Source organism: Lynx rufus, unplaced genomic scaffold (assembly GCF_022079265.1).
Source record: "Lynx rufus isolate CCGP_SWC_20201006 ecotype Redwood Valley unplaced genomic scaffold, mLynRuf1.p SCAF_4, whole genome shotgun sequence".
Lineage (NCBI taxonomy): Eukaryota > Metazoa > Chordata > Mammalia > Carnivora > Felidae > Lynx > Lynx rufus.
The window spans coordinates 51,412,823-51,430,175 of NW_025814856.1; the positions used below are offsets into that span (position 1 = coordinate 51,412,823).

The 17,353-nt window shown below is 45.6% G+C and overlaps 1 protein-coding gene across 4 annotated transcripts in view; it reads left to right on the forward strand.

Moving 5' to 3' along the window:
- The window catches only part of IRAK2 (interleukin 1 receptor associated kinase 2), a 62,924-nt gene that overhangs the window by 30,300 nt on the left and 15,271 nt on the right, over positions 1-17,353 (forward strand). For all 4 annotated transcript variants that reach the window (XM_047095642.1, XM_047095644.1, XM_047095645.1 and 1 more), the window contains 6 exons: positions 4,537-4,628; positions 7,011-7,205; positions 7,289-7,353; positions 9,821-9,935; positions 12,710-12,819; positions 14,835-15,030. In XM_047095642.1, coding sequence (XP_046951598.1) covers positions 4,537-4,628; positions 7,011-7,205; positions 7,289-7,353; positions 9,821-9,935; positions 12,710-12,819; positions 14,835-15,030 — 773 coding nt within the window. The remainder of the gene's footprint in view (positions 1-4,536; positions 4,629-7,010; positions 7,206-7,288; positions 7,354-9,820; positions 9,936-12,709; positions 12,820-14,834; positions 15,031-17,353) is intronic.

Below are 17,353 nucleotides of genomic sequence, written 5' to 3' on the forward strand. Positions count from 1 at the left end.
CTTCTTCATCTAAAAAAGTGGGCACAATAGTGAAAGCCTATGGCATCATGTTGTAGTAAGGAATCAAATACCTCAATGTTGCTACCATGTGAGCATTTATTAAACGTCAGTTAATATTAACAGCATTCTGGGCACCCCAGATAGGTTGAAGCTGGGAAAATAATTCTGGCACAGGAAGTCTGAATTGTTAATTGTAGCTAAAGATAAAAACAAGCAAAAACAAGTGCAGAACTTTGAGCAGCAGTTAGAGATAAGGGGAAATGGTCCTAAAGCAAGTGTGGAAGTGGTTGATGGCCAGAGGAAAGAGTGATAGTAAAAGAGGGAAATTCTAGGGGACTGCTGGTCCAGATGGAGAAGGTGATGGGGGTTGCAGTTTCTTCTGGTATTCCTTACCTGGCCTACTGTAGAAACCAGCCTTATCTGGAGAGGCCTTTGCACTGTTCAATCTCTTAAATGGCCCTCGGGAACACATGTGCCCCCGCAAGGGGAGATGATAAACACAATCTACAGACAGAAAGGGGAAGCCAGTGGTCTATCTTTGCCCAAACTAAAAATAATCATTAATTTCATCAGTGACCCAAACCTTGTCTTCTCTTGGGGAAACCCTAAGGTTCCATCGGGCCCCAGATTTCAACATGACTGATTATCTTGTTGGGGTGGAAAATATGGAGGTGGTGGCGGGGGAGGACAGAGATGGGTGGTGGCAAAGGTGCCCTTCTGTGTGGGAAACGCTGGCCCAGGAACTTCTGGTGCCCCGCTGAGTTGTAACCCAGGGACGGGGCTCTGGCTGCTTTCCACACCCCCCAACCCTGGACAGCTGGGGAAGGATGCCGAACCTATTGAAGCTTCATGGCTGTGAAAGTGGCACGACCAGGATCCAGCCCAGGCCAGTTGCCCCGGAACCCATGAGGTAACCCGTCTGTGCCGGCTGCCTTGTGGGTGGAAAGGAAAGGGGGAAGAGACATGGAGGAGGAAAGTATGTGAGTAGCTCATTAAACAGATTCAGAGACAAGGGCTTTAGTAGCTTGAAATACTGTCACAAAGCCTTAGCTGTAGGAGAGGCCATTGGGTTCTCAGTCAGCATCTCTTATCCTGCACGTATTTTTACCATGTTTGGTACTCCCCATGTGCCAGAGACGAAGCTTGTGCTCTGTAACTGTCATCTCGTTTATTTAGTCTGGACGAGAACTCTACAAGGAATGGGCTTTTATTGCTCTTTTTACATTTTATTTATTTATTAAAAAAAATTTTTTTTAGTGTTTATTTATTTTTGAGACAGGGAGAGACAGCATGAACGGGGGAGGGTCAGAGAGAGAGGGAGACACAGAATCCGAAGCAGGCTCCGGGCTCCGAGCTGTCAGCACAGAGCCCAACGCGGGGCTCGAACTCACGGACCGCGAGATTCATGACCTGAGCCGAAGTCGGACACTTCACCGACTGAGCCACTTTCTCTTTTTACATTTGAAAAAGCCCAAAGAAATGAAGCACAAGTCACCCAAGTGCAAATCTTACTAAGGAAGGAGCCAGGACTTGAGCCCATTTCTCTCTGACGCCAACAAAGCAGACGGGGAAGCTGTAGAGGCCACTCCACTGCCAGCCACAGGGCCGGATGCAGAAAACCCCCAATCAGATATAGCACCACTCCGACATTCTGTCCTCATGCCTTCAGTGACACAACTCAGAAGGACAAGATTCAGGGTATTCTTCTTAGGGAAGCAGACATGCCAGAAAGATTTCTGTAGGATTTTTTTTTTTTTTCCAGTAAATGTTTGGCACATGGAAGGTTAGTGATTTGGAAACGACCTGTGTGAAGATGAGTGTCTTCCCGGACCCAGTGCTTCCCCCATGCATTTACAAAGCAAGGGCTGGCTATTCTCTGATTTGTCCACCTTGTGGTGTTGGCTCACATCCCATTCCGTTTTCCCTACAAACCACAGGGATAAATAGCTACTCCTCCAACTAGTAGCCCTCAGATGTCACCAGGTCAGACCTCAGTGATCACCCTCCCAACCCAAGAGGCCTAGTACAGCCTTCAGGTGAACCCCAGGCATCAAGCCAGACCAGAAGGTCATGGTTTATCTGAGGCCAGTACTGGCCCGGGAGTCACCGGGCAAAGGGAGAAGAAGAGGGACCATGTGTGCAGTGAGAGCCCCTGTCGTGAGGCGAGCTCTGGGCTGGGGACAGGACAGAATTTGAGGGAAGAACCGGGAGGGAAATGGAGTGGCCTGGAGCAGCCTAGAGCAGCGGTCCCCCAGGGTGTGGAGCCTGGCTCCCCAGTGGTACCAGAGAGCATGCGTGTTAGAAAAGATGTATATCTCATGCACAAAAAACTAGGGGTTTCAAAGCTAAATACATAATATGTGAATTAAAGGGGATTGAAAGAAAAACATCAAGTAACTCACAGGGGAGGCGGCACAGAGACATGGCCAACAGTTAAGAGATGGATGAACATGACCACAGTCTGGGGACACAGGCCAAGGGTACTGAGCCGAGGCCAAGAGCAGGCAGGGGCATGGGTAGAGGCAGTGGTGGCAGGGAGTCTTACTCCAAGGCAGGGTCCCTGGGCCTGCCAGCAGAGGCCTACATTGGACTAGGTCACCTGAGAAGCAGGAAGATTTTCACCAGACAGGGACGTCTGGATGGCTCAGTCTGTTAAGTGACTGACTCTTGATTTTAGCCCAGGTCATGATCTCACGGTTCGGAGATCGAGCCCCATGTTGGGCTCTACTTGGGATCCTCTCTCCCTCTCTCTTTGCTCCTCCCCCACTGTGTGTGCACTTTCTCTCTCTCTCTCTCTCTCTCTCTCTCTCTCTCTCTCTCTCTCAAAATAAATAAATAAACATTAAAAAAAGAGAAAGATTTTCACAGGACAAATGCCTGAGAGAAAATGGGGAAGGTAGGTGCTGGGCAAGGCTGGGAGAGACTTGGGGCCCAAGGGAAGGAGAGAGGGTGGGAAGTTTGGGTGGGAGTGTCTAAGGCAGGCCTACCTGGTGTCTTTAGGGAGATCAGGACCCTGGGTCTCCCCTTAATCTCCCCTCCACACTCATTCACTGGGGGGAGCAGCCCATGGGAAGCACAGGGGAATGTGGGGGATTGATTTGAGAGGGCGGTAGGTCTCTTGGTCAGCTGCCTAGAAGTAGCAGCTGGTCTAGAACAGCGGCCCCAGGGAGAGAGGCTTAGGATGCACCTCCTCTTGGGCCTTGTGGGGATAAAAGATCCTCAGCTTGCATTACGTGAGCTTTGTTTTATCAGCTGCCTGGGTTAATAGTTTAGCAAGTCTGATATTAGTTTCAGCATGGTGCCCTTTTCAGTCTTCTGAATTAAATTTTTTTTACGGTCAAAGTTCCAGATTAATCACTCATTTCCTGATGTTGTAAACCAGAAATACCTGAAGCAAATGGATTGGGCCAGCAACCCTGGGGTCAAGGCCAGGTTCCCTTGGAGGGCTGGCCCCAGGTTACTCAGAGACCATCCTAGCCATGGGGCCGCTGGGTATTTCCACATGGGGACATCTGAAGCTCCTGGCTTCTGGCTGAGGCCTGCTTCTGCGTTGATCAGCCACCGCAGCCCATCTCATGTCTAGCTTGCACCTGCTCTAGTTCATCCGACTCCAGACTGCTTTGTTAGTGTTCAGGTTAATCTTTTGGCGGAGGCTGGTGGGGAAATGTCACCTCTTTAACCTGGCTTTTACTGGACCCCAAACTACACTTCAAGCCTTCTCTCTCCTGAATCTTCTTCATTTACTAAGCGGTGAAGAACATGGACTCCAGAGTCATGACTGTGTGCCCCTGGAAAGGTTGCTTAACCTCTCTCTGCCTCAGTTTCACCGTCTGTAAAGAGGAGATGGTAATGGTCCTTATCTCCTAGGACTGTCTTGAGGTTTAGATGACGTGACAGTATTCACTAGTTAAGTGTGCCTGGAATATTTTCTGCATGCCTGTGCTTCCCTGCTGTCATACCTCCACTCAGCCAGTCCCACTCCCTCAATGCCTTCTGACCTCATAAGCACTTTTCGAAAACATTTCCCCATCTTTCAAGGTCAAATGCTCCTTCCTTTGTGAAACCTTCCTTGGCCTCCCAAACTGCTTTGGTGGCCTCTCCTGCCTCTGCCCTTGGGAGGCTGGTTATTGACATGACTGCTGCAATGGAGTTTACTGGAAGGAGGGCTTCCTAGCTAATCACCTCTGTGTCCTTCACTATTCCTTGTGTGGGAGGTGGGGCGGAGTAGGGCTTGGAAGTCACACGGATCTCCGTTGGAAGCCTGGCTCTGCCACTTAATTGGCTGTGTGCCCCTGAGCACGTAGCCACCTCCTGCGCCTCCATTTCTCCACCCATCAACTGGGAATCACATAGAACCAACCCTGGGGCTGTGGTAGAGCTTCACTGAGGTAACTTGTAAGGAGTGTGTGGGCTGGCCCCTGGGGGTGTCAGAAAGTAGCAGTTGTCATTTGGGACACAAAGTGTTTGTGGAGTGAATGAGAACCTGGTTTGGTGTGGGAACTGGTTGAAGACCCCTCCTGTCTTCCTCTTTTCCAGGGCCTGCTCCAGCCCGAGCCAACCTCCTGCCTCCTTCCGAAGATGCCCTTCATTCCTTAAAAACCAACATTCCTGTTTCATCTGATTCAAAGGTAAATCTTCCTCACCCCCAGGTGCTACCTCCCCAGCTTGTGGCTCTCACTCAAAAACCCAATGTATAGGGGTGCCTAGGTGGCTCAGGTCATGATCTCAAGGCTTGTGGGTTCAAGCCTCACTTTGGGCTCTGTGCTGGCAGCTCAGAGTCTGGAGCCTGCTTTGGATTCTGTGTCTCCCTCTGTCTCTGCTCCTCCCCCACTCACACTCTATCTTTCTCTCTCCTTCAAAAATAAACAAACATTACAAAAATTTTTTTAAAAGGGAATGTATTGGGGTGCCTGGCTGGTTCAGTGTGTTGAGTGTGCAGCTCTTGATCTCAGGGTAGTAAGTTCAAGCCTCATGTTGGGTGTAGAGATGACGTAAATAAACTTAAAAAAAAAAAAAAAAAGCAATGTATTTACTTCCTTGGACCAGTCTAGGCTCTAGTGGTTAGGGGGATGGGGAGAAAGGAGACTCGTGGAATTACTCCAAGCTTCTAAGATTCTACATGCAGGCTGTCAGTGCAGCTGGGTCCTGGGGATTGGGGGTGACTGAAGAGGGTTCATTTCAGTGAATACATGTTTTTTTTTTTTATTATTTTTTTTAACGTCTATTTATTTTTGAGACAGGGAGAGACAGAGCATGAACGGGGGAGGGGCAGAGAGAGAGGGAGACACAGAATCTGAAACAGGCTTCAGGCTCTGAGCTGTCAGCACAGAGGCCGACGCGGGGCTTGAACTCACGGACCTCGAGATCATGACCTGAGCCGAAGCCGGATGCCTAACCGACTGAGCCACCCAGGCGCCCCAGTGAATACATGTTTTTAATGAGCTTTTCCATTATTTGTGTTTAAATGAGGGCTGATACATGGCATCTTTTTCCCCTCACAATATGTAAGTAATGTTACATTTATACTAAGTCATTTGCTTACAAACCACCTCTCTTCTAACCTTTTTTTCAGCCCAGTATATGTCTGAGTTACCCTGAATATTCAGTGTCTTGGGTCCAGGGCCACGTATGACTTTTGTGGGTGTTTAGGCACTTTTGCCTTCCTAGGCCTTTTCTTTCCTTTGTTAAAAAAAATAAAATAAAAAGATTTTTTTTAATGTTTATTTATTTTTGAGAGAGACAGACAGAGGGTGAGTGGGGGAGGGGCAGAGAGCGTGGGAGACACAGAATCTGAAGCGGGCTCCAGGCTCTGAGCTGTCGGCACAGAGCCGGTCGTGGGGCTTGAGCTCACAAACCGCGAGATCATGACCTGAGCAGAAGTTAGACGCTAACCGACTGAGCTACCCAGGCGCCCCTAAAGATTATATTTTAAAATTGCATCGGCACAAAGATGAACACAATCCAAACTGGATTAAAAATTAAAAACATTTTCTTTGACTCTAAAAGTTCATTTTTGTTCTTCTGACTTTAAAATAAATCAAAACATTTTGGTGGGCCTCTACAGCTGTCCTGGGCAGGGTGCCTGGCGGAGAAGCCAGTGCTTTGTGGGTCTGGTTAATGAAGCTCTTCCATAAAGAAGATGGGCACTGAAGCATGTGTTTTTAAATAATAATTTTCTTTTTTTTTTTTTTTTTTAATTTTTTTTTTTTCAACGTTTATTTATTTTTGGGACAGAGAGAGACAGAGCATGAACGGGGGAGGGGCAGAGAGAGAGGGAGACACAGAATCGGAAACAGGCTCCAGGCTCTGAGCCATCAACCCAGAGCCCGACGCGGGGCTCGAACTCACGGACCGCGAGATCGTGACTTGGCTGAAGTCGGACGCTTAACCGACTGCGCCACCCAGGCGCCCCTAAATAATAATTTTCAAAGATAGTGTAATAAGTGGGAGAATGATCATGGTATAATGTTAAATGAAAACACCAGAAATCAAAACTAGGAGTATGGCATGATCCCAATTTAAAAAATAAATCTGTACATCTACTTTATAAGAACTATCTTCAACATTAAGAGCAGTTCAGTGGATAATGGGATCATGGATGATTTTTTTCCCTTCCAATTTTCTAAAACTGTAAGAGCAGATACAGCTTTAAAAAAAAGTTAACTTTCTGTGCATCTATTTTTTTAAAAGTTTTATTTGTTTTTGAGAGAGAGAGACACACACACCTATAAATAACTACTACTGTGTTCGCATTTTGATATATTTTCTTTAATCTTTTCTGTATTCATATGTGTGTGAATAAACACATTTAATAAATATAAATTTATTTATATTGAGCACGAGCTCAGCCATTGATCAGCTGTGTGACCTCATCTCAGCTCTCTGACCTCCTTGGTTCTCACCTTTGTAAACTGGGGAAAAAATAAAAACCCCCAATCATGTGCCAGGGACAATAATATTTTCCACATTAATTCCATATTAAATTCCATCTCTCCTCTCTGCATTCCTAGGACTTTAGCGTCTCCATTCCTAAGCAGGAAACACTTTTGAGTCTGGCTGAAGACAGTCTTTTCTGGAGTGAGGCAGACGTGGTCCAGGCAACTGATAACTTCAACCAAAGCCACAAAATCAGTGAGGGGACCTTTGCCGACATCTACAAAGGGCAAAGGCATGGCACGCCATTGGTCTTCAAGAAGCTCAGAGAGGCGAGCGCTTCTTTGTTTCTAGTAAGGGGTGGAGCCTGTATGGGTGAGGCTGAATTTTCATGTTTCATTGTCTTTTCCCACAGGTGGCCTACTCAGGTCCGGGATCTATCGAAAAATTCTTCCAGGCAGAGGTACAAGTTTGTCATAGGTAAGCCCCCCCTTTGGAAATACCTTGTTTAATAATGATGACAGCTAACCCTTATATAGTGCTTTCTGTGTGCCAGGCATGTCTTAAGTATTACACATCTAAAAATTCACTTAATCCTCACGAGAACCTTGTAATGGAGCTGCTGTTATCAGCATTATTTTACACAGGGGCAAATTGAGGCCCAGGGAGATTAAGTGTCTTATTCAAGATTCCACAGCTAGTAAATGGCTTCATAGTCCGTGCTTTTTCTATGTAGCAACTGTATGCATAGATTAGACTTATCACACAACCTTGGTTCACTTGGTCCAGCTCGTTCCTTCCATTTTTTGAGATGGGCAGAAACTGACGGTTTCTAACTCCAATGGCAAATCCATCTTAAAACTGTATCGCTCCAGAGCAAGAATTGGCAAACGATGACTGATGGGCTAGATCTGGCCGTGCCTGTGTTTGTCTGGTCTGATTGCTAAGAATGGGTTCTCCATTTTCGAATGGTTGAAAAAAAGAAAAAGAAGAATATGTCATGGCACATGAAAAGTACATGAAATTGAGATTTTGGTGTCCATAATAAAGTTGTACTGGGACACAGCCACACTTACCTATTTCTGTATTCTCTGTGGCTGTTTTTGTATGATAGAGTACAGCTGAGTAATTGCGACAGAGACCATATGGCCTATAAAGTCTAAAATATTTACTATCTAGCCTTTTACAGAGATATTTTGCTGACCTCTAGTCTTGAACAATAAAGGCCTTCAAAAGTCATCCTGAAACCTGCTCCTTTTACAGATGGGAAACTGAGGCTGAGAAGTGAAGTGAGCCTGCCTGTCACAGAGCTGGGTGGGGATTGGGAAAGAAAAGGGGAAGGACCTAGGAAGACTCATTCTGGCTCTGCCGTCACTGATGAATTTAACAAATGCGTATTGGGCACCTGTCATGCTCTGGACGCCAACTGTCATTCAACCTTGGCAAGTCACTGTCGGGGTTTCCTCTGCCAATGTGTAGCCTTGGGCGAGTAATGCATGATTACTGGAGAGTATCTTAAGAAATAAGGAAGATCAGGGGCACCTGGCTGGCTTAGTTGGTAGAGCACACGACTCTTAATCTCAGGGTCGTGAGTTCAAGCCCCACATTGGGTGCAGAGCCTACTTAAAGGAAAGAAAAAAAGAAAATCAGAAATAAGGAAACAGAAATCACCTGTTTTCCATAGCACCTGTAAATAATTACTGTGTTCACATTTTGATATATTTTCTTTAATCTTTTCTGTACTCATATATGTGTGTGAATAAACACATTTAATAAATATAAAATATTTAATAAATAAATAAAAACATTTAATAAAAGATGAAAGTATAATTCCCCTTCCCATTTTGGCAAAGTGCCTTTCTTGAGTTGGCAGATACTCCTTCACTGAGTGGGCAAATGTTGAGTTGTCAAGGCCCTTTTTGGTTCTAGAGAGTACAGTTGTGAAGAATACACAGCCGCTGCCTTGGGGAAGTTTAGGGTCTGGAAGGGACTGAGTGTAAATGACTCTCATTAGTGTGAAACGTGCAGTAGCATGGCCTGGGGAAGTGGGGGAGGGCAGAGGGATTGGATAGGAGGCCATTACAATAGTCCTGTGGAGTATCCATCAGGGCCTAACTCAAGGCAGAGGAGGGAGGAATGAAGGGGACAGTTGGAAAGCTATTTATGATGGTGAATGCTGACTAATTAGATAGGGAGGTAGGAGGGTTTCCACGAAACTAGATGGATAGTGGTGCCCTTTGCTGAGATAATAACCATGGGCATGGAAGCAGGTTTGGGACTTGTTGAGTCTAGACTGCTAATCTGCAGCATCGGAATGCAATTAGACATTCAGGTCTGGACCTTAGGGACGGGCTGAAATGAGAGACGTTGGGACATTCCTGATACAGGTGGGAGATCCCTGGAGACACAGCTTATCAAACAAGATGATGAGCTGGGGATACTTACGCTTCAGAGGAAAGCAAAGGAGAAGGGTCTTAGGGAAAAAGGCCATGAAAGAACAGTCAGAGAGGTAGGAAGAGGGTCAGGAGGGAATAGTGACTTAGAACCCAGCAGAAGAGGATTTCAGGAAGAATCCAGTCCTGGGAGTCAAACAGACCTGCGGTCTGATCCTGGCTTCACTGCTTGCTGGTTGTGACTATGAGCCAGTTCCTTAACCTCTCAGCCTCTGTTTCCAGAAGATGGGGTGGTTAAGATGTTATGTGCTACCAAGCAGTGAGGCAGGATAAGCTTGAGCTCCTTGACTTCAAGCTTGTTGAAGGCAGGCAGTTTTCATCTCTCTACCCTGATGCTCAACCCTCAGGGGTCACAGCATTTGGTACCTGGGAAGCCACTGGTGGCCTCTGAGGGGTAGAGGGGGCAGAAGAGGGGTGGGAGGTGAGGAAGTGGATCAGTCTTTGGTTATTCTTTCTGTCTGACTCCTCATCTCTGCACTAATTCCTGATTTCAGATGCTGCCACCCCAACGTCTTACCTTTGCTGGGCTTCTGCACCGGAAATCAGTTTTACAGCTTGATCTACCCATATATGGCAAATGGTTCTTTACAGGACAGACTCCAGGGTCAGGTAAGGGGCTGGATCATGGTCAGAGAACAGGACCAGGTAGCATCTAGGTAGGGACTCAAGGTTTAAGGACTTCCAGATGGGAGAGGGGCCATCCAGAGAGAATTTAGGTTGAGGTAGATAAGATCTGGCTAAACATCTTCAGATAAAAGCCTATACAAATTATTTGACAAGAGGCATTTCATTTAAGTCAAGAGCAAGACAAAGGTATCCCATAGCACTCATTTTATTTAACATTGTTCTGGGGGTGCTAGTCAATGCAATAGGACAAGAAAAATAATTAAGAGATACAGAGTATGGGAGAAGAGGAAGCAGATTTTTATTTGCTGAGAATGCTATTCTGTTTTTTTTGAAAGCTTCCAAGATTGTTCAAAAAATTTTAGAAAACTATATAAGATTAAATAAGAAAATATTAACTTATATGAGAAAATAAAAATTTAGCCACTTTGCTTATTAATAAAAATGCAAAAATCAACAGTATTAGCCAACAGCACACCTATGCAACTTACAATAGCATCTCATGTATAGCACTCTGTTCTTTTTTTTTTTTATTTTATTTTTTATTTTTTAACATTTACATCCAAGTTAGTTAGCATATAGTGAAACAATGATTTCAGGAGTTGATTCCTTAATGCCCCTTACCCATTTAGCCCATCCCCCTTCCCACAACCCCTCCAGCAACCCTCAGTTTGTTCTCCATATTTTTTAGTCTGTTTTGTCCCCCTCCCTGTTTTTATATTATTTTTGTTTCCCTTCCCTTATGTTCATCTGTTTTGTCTCTTAAAGTCCTCATATGAGTGAAGTCATATGATTTCTGTCTTTCTCTGACTGACTCATTTCACTTAGCATAATACCCTCCAGTTCCATCCACATAGTTGCAAATGGCAAGATTTCAGAGAATACTATTCTATTATATATTTGCTTCCATATTTATGGACTATCTCTGGAAAGATACAAAAAAACTGGTGTCTTGGCTACCTCTGAGGAAGTGAGCTAGGTAGCTGGGGCATGGGACAGGGGGAGAAACTTTTACTACATACCCTTTGTGCCTTTCACATATTATGTGAGCATCATACCTACTAAAATCACAGTTTTAACAACAAACAAACCTCCTTCCCGTCAAATCTTCAAATAGGGGGAAATTTTATTCCACAGGAGATTACTGCTTTCCTTAACAGAGACCAGACAAAGCAGTTATTTGTGATATAATAATGATCATTAGCTTTATTGTGCTCTTGCTGTGTTCAAGACACCGTGATAAAGGCTTCTCCTTCAGGCCTTGCCACAACCCAAGAGGTATCTCCCATTTTCTAAAAGAGGAGTCTTTGGGGCTCCTGGGTGGCTCAGTCAGCTGAGTGTCTGACTTCAGCTCAGTTTGTGATCTCATGGTTTGTGAGTTCAAGCCCTGCATTGGGCTTGTTGCTACAGCGCAGAGCTTGCTTTGGATCTTCTGTCCTCTCTCAGCAACCCCCTTCTCTCTCTCTCTCTCTCTCTCTCAAAAACAAATAAACCTTGAAGAAATTGAAAAGAGGAGTCTCTGGCATAGAGAGGCAAAGTGTCTTGCCCAGAGGAACAAAGCTGACAAGTGTCAGAGCCGGAATTTAAACAGGGTTCTTGTGGCTCTAAACTTCAGAGGTTTTGAGGAGAAACCTGTTAGCAAGGCCAGTTCTTACAGGATGTGGGACCCAAGACGAGACTTGAAAAATAAGTAGTGACTTAGCCTGGACTTCCAGTCTTAGAACAACTGTGGCAGTGCCTGGGGATGGTGGGGGCTTTAGCTCACCCCACAATCCCCATCAGCCCTTGTGAGGTCTCCCCAAATACACATAAAGTTGGTGTAAGGCCCATATGCTTGGTGAGCTAACACAAGCTCCCTAGCTCCTCTCCCAGCCATCCCCTCCTAGAGGAAAATTCCAGAGTTTACCACTCTATAGTCATGATAAAAATAGCTGTAGTTTATTGAGCACCCACTGTGTGGCAGACACTATGCTAGGGGCATACCATATATTCCTACACCATATCCTCCTTTGAATCCTTAGAGCAATCCCAAAGCATAGGGGTTTAACATTTAATAACATTTCCATTTTATAACTGAAGAAACCGAGGCTCAGAGACGTTGAGTGTCTTTTCCAAAGTCACACAGCTAATGCGTGTCTGAGCTGGGATTTACATCTGGATCTTCTCATGTTAAAGCTGGTACCCTGCCAGTATTCCATGCTGGCCAAACCCTGTTGCAGAGGAAGTGAAGGTCTGGAGGAGAGACAGAGCTCGTTGGGACTTTAAATTTTTTTTTTTCAACGTTTTATTTATTTTTGGGACAGAGAGAGACAGAGCATGAACGGGGGAGGGGCAGAGAGAGAGGGAGACACAGCATCGGAAACAGGCTCCAGGCTCTGAGCCATCAGCCCAGAGCCCGACGCGGGGCTCGAACTCACGGACCGCGAGATCGTGACCTGGCTGAAGTCGGACGCTTAACCGACTGCGCCACCCAGGCGCCCCTCGTTGGGACTTTAAAAAGTAACAGGCATAGGGGCGCCTGGGTGGCTCAGTCAGTTAAGCATCTGACTTTGGCTGAGGTCACGGTCTCACAGTTTGCGAGTTCGAGCCCCGCGTCAGGCTCTGTGCTGACAGCTCAGAGCCTGGAGCCTGCTTCGGATTCTGTGTCTTTCTCTCTCTCTATCCCTCCCCGACTAGTGCTCTGTCTCTCAAAAATAAATAAATGTATATAAAAAATAAAAAGACACAGGTGTGACTCTCCTCTTTTTTCCTTTACTTAGGGTGGCTCGGACCCCCTCCTCTGGCCCCAGCGTGCCAGCATCTGCTCTGGGCTGCTTCATGCTGTGGAGCACCTGCACAGCCTGGAGATCATCCACGGCAATATCAAGAGGTGAGAGAGGTGGGCCGCACCCTGCTGACCACCTGTGCTGCGGGACAAGACAGCACACGTTCTTGTGTCCCTTCCTCTCCCCCCCCACCTCTTTTCTCCGTGGCTCTCTCTCCCCATCTCACCTCCCTTGGGTCTCTTCTGTCTTTCTTTGTTACTGTCTCAAAAATCAGCGTCTGCTGTCCTCACGAACTACCCGTCTGTCACCCCGTCTTTTTGAGCTGGTGTTTTCCCAGCGAGCACCTCACATGCCGATGTATTTTACTTCCAACCCAGTAGCTGGTCTGGACCTGATCCTTGAGCTTTGGGTGGAGCCCCCTGGGATTTTGAGCTTTTCACTCAGGGTCTTCTTGGAGAACTGTCCCCTGCTTGTGTATCTGTTGGCAAGAGCAACTCGTGTCAGGGAATCTTCCTGAAGGGTAGGTGTGCAACCCAGTATCTCATGCTCCCAAGAACACGAGAGACCAGTCTGGGGACTGGAAGCATGGGGAGAGATTCCAGAAGACACCGGAAAATCTGGCAAAACTGACCTCAAAACCATAGAACTCATGCTTCCTCAAAGTTCTGTGTTTGGCAAGTGGGATCCCTGTCCTCTTTTTTGTCCCTGATTTTTGTTTGATTGCATAAACAATTGTAATAGCGAGAAAGGAAATGAAAGGGTGAGAGGTCATTCTGGATCTGGCACCCTGACTCACACCTGGCCTCCATTTCTTCAGCCCTTGCCCTCACAGAAGTCTTAGCCTTAAGGGAGTACTGTTACTTACTTGGGTACCAGTTTACATTTTCTTTTTTCCCCCTTTATTTAAACAAGGCAGATATTTCCCTTTATTGCTTGTCATCCTTTTTTTAAAAATTTCTAATGTTTATTTTTGAGAGACAGAGAGACAGAGTGTGAGTGGAGGAGGGGCAGAGAGAGAGAGAGACACAGAATCCGAAGCAGGCTCCAGGCTCTGAGCTGCCAGCACAGGACCCAACGTGGGACTTGAACCCATAGACTGTGAGATCATGACCTGAACCGAAATGGAATTGGACACTTAACCAACTGAGCCACCCAGGCGCCCCTACATTTCACCATTTTTAGTGACTTTTTAGTTTTCTGTTGAAGGATTTACCCATAATTTACTTAACCACTCCTAATAGTGGATATTAGAATTGATGTCTCTTTTGTAAACAACTATTTAGGGTTAATTTCATAATTTTCACACATGTAACTTAGTTTTTTTCTTGTTTGTTGTTTGTTTTTTCCTTTGAAGTACTTTCTGAGAATGTTTACTTCCACAGATTAGATGACTAGGCTCAAGAATGTTTCTTATTGCTTCCCCTATTCCCCATGATCTGGGCAGGACTAGTCACAAAGGATGGTGGCCTTCAGACTTGAGTCAGTTGGGCCAGAACTTGGGGTCGGAACAATTTTGGAAGGGACCAAGCCCTCATAGGCTATCGGCTTGGCAAACTGAGGTTGATGAGGGTTTGACATCTGTGGGGGTCAGGAAGGCCACACCTCTTTGGCTATACCAATGGCATGCCTGGGGCAGCACAACTAATCTTAGCTCTGTCTTCATTTCCTGGTGGGAGTGGGTTCCCACTCCCTGCCCTTATCAGGACTGGCTCAGAAAATCCAGATTGAGGGTCTTTTTTTTTTTTTTTTAGTTTGTTTATTTATTTATTTATTGTGTGTGTGTGTGTGTGTGTGTGTGTGTGAAAGAGAGAGAGAGAGAGAGAGAGAGAGAGAGAGAGAGAGAGAGAGAGAATCGAAAGCAGGCTCCGCACTGTCAGTGCAGAGCCCAACACGGGGCTCAAACTCATGAACCATGAGATCATGACCTGAGCTGAAATCAAGAGTTGGATGCTTAACCAACTGAGCCACCCAGGCACCCCCAGATTGAGGGTCTTAAGTGACCCTTAACTTGTAGGGGCCAATGCTGCTTACTGCAAAGTTGTTTTCCAAAAGGGTCTCCTTGGCAACCTCTTCTTTCCAGCTCAAACTGAGAAAGTTCTGTCTGCTTTTTTTTCCACAGCTCCAATGTTTTGCTAGACCAAAACTTCACCTCCAAGCTGGCTCACCCAATGGCTCACCTGTGTCCTGACAACAAAAGGTCGAGATATACCATGATGAAGACTCACCTTTTCCAGGCCTCTGCTGCATATCTGCCAGAGGATTTCATCAGGGTGGGACAGTTGACAAAGAGAGTGGACATCTTCAGCTGTGGAATAGTAAGAGCTTCCTTCTGTGCTTGGACTTTGGCCTGTACCTATTTGTTCTCCCCACAGCTCCTTTGTAAGCATAAGATATAATAGTAGTCCATAGATATATTCCATCAAAGTACAGTAGGGGTTGGCAAACTATGGCCCCCAGGCCAAAACTGGCCCAGGGCATATTTTGTACCACCTATAACTAAGAAAAGCTTTTACATTTATAAAAGATTTAATAACAATAATAATAAGTGAGAGAGACTTGGTTTGTGGCCCACAAAGCCTAAAGTATTTACTGTCTAGCCTGTTACAGAAAGTTTGCCGACCCTCAAAGTACAGCTACTCATGAGTGTCCAGCTTCTAGTAGGCTCCTTAGTGCCCTGATTCCCAGCCAGCCAGCCATCTAACGGTCCAACCAGTTGTCTGTTCATCTTTGTCCATCCATCTGTCCAACCATCTGTTCACTTAGTCATCCAGTATCCATCCGTTCAACAGCCACCCACCGATTTAGTATCCACCTCTGCTTCTACCCTCCCTCCTCACCACTGCCACCGTCCTGTCCTATCATCACTGCGTGCTGGGCACTCTGAATATAAATGTAACTAAAACATAGTCCTTCCCCCAGGAGCTCATGGTCTGACTATAACAGCCTCCAAAGTATTTCCGTGGAACATCCTTGCATCTCTGTAGGTTGGATGTGTTTTAAGGCTTTTATGGCCAAATAGATATGAGAAATGCTGGGTTAAGTAAAGTCCAGCACATTTCTTTATCACAAAATTAATCAGAGACTTCAATATGGTTATGAGCCTTTATTTTTTTATTTTTATTTTTTTTAATATATGAAATTTATTGTCAAATTGGTTTCCATACAACAACACCCAGTGCTCATCCCAAAAGGTGCCCTCCTCAATACCCATCACCCACCCTCCCCTCCCTCCCACCCCCCATCAACCCTCAGTTTGTTCTCAGTTTTTAACAGTCTCTTATGTTTTGGCTCTCTCCCACTCTAACCTCTTTTTTTTTTTTTTTTTTTCCTTCCCTTCCCCCATGGGTTTCTGTTAAGTTTCTTAGGATCCACATAAGAGTGAAACCATATGGTATCTGTCTTTCTCTGTATGGCTTATTTCACTTAGCATCACACTCTCCAGTTCCATCCACGTTGCTACAAAGGGCCATATTTCATTCTTTCTCATTGCCACGTAGTATTCCATTGTGTATATAAACCACAATTTCTTTATCCATTCATCAGTTATGAGCCTTTAATTTAATTGGGAATTCACCACAGCTGGGCAAGTGGTATACAGCATTTCCCAAGTTTATTTGACCGTGAAACCTTGTTTCCTCGGTATCTTTCAGCACCAGTGTCCCATGGAGCCCCATCTGGGAAATGCTGGCTGAGAAAAAAAAAAGTGACAGTCTCTGATTGACCTTTGCCAAGAGCAAACACTTGCCTCTCAGACTTTGCCCTCTCTCTTCCTCTCTAGCCTCGAACTTTGAGCTTCCTCTCTCTGACCCCAGTCTCTTATCTGTCCACCTCTTGCACTAGTGCCTTCCCCAAGCCACCTTCTGCTCTTAGCCTGACCTCCATATGTCAGATTCTGCTTCCTTCTGTCTCCTATTGGCTCTTATGGTTTCCTTGACCCCATCAGGGGTCAGTGGCTCAGTGATGCTTAGTGGGGCTAGGCCAGACCCCTGCTCATCTTAAGAACCAGCAGGACTAAACCCTGAGGCTACTGGGCAATACAGTGCAGAGCTTAAGGGCAGAGGTTTGAGTCCCAGCTTAGTTATTTTCAGCTTTGTGACCTTGGCTAGGTCACCTGTAACTCTGGGCCTGTTTTGTCCTCTGTAAAACGGAATAATGATAGGTATGGAGACTAATAAGATAATATATATAAACCAGTTAGCACGGTACCCTGCACATGTCAAGATTATTATTATTGTAGTGGTAGTTATTATTCCTACCCTTATACGCTCACTCTTGATTTCTGTTTATCCTTGAAATAAAAAAATTTTTTTTAATATTTATTTACTTTTGAGAGAGAGCATGTGCTCGAGCTGGAGAGGGGCAGAGAGAGGGAGACGCAGAATCTGAAGCAGGCTCCAGGCTCTGAGCTGTCAGCACAGAGCCCTATGTGGGGCCCTAACCCATGAACAGAGAGATCATGACCTGAGCCAAAGTCGGATTCTTAACTGACCAGCCACCCAGGCACCCCTACCCTTGAATTTTTAACTCAGCTCTTGATGTAACAATTTTTTTTTCATTCATTCATGCATTCATTCATTCAGTGTCCACTGGCTCCCTTCACTCTTTTTCTGTGCCCTGCCACTGACACTATGATTTTGA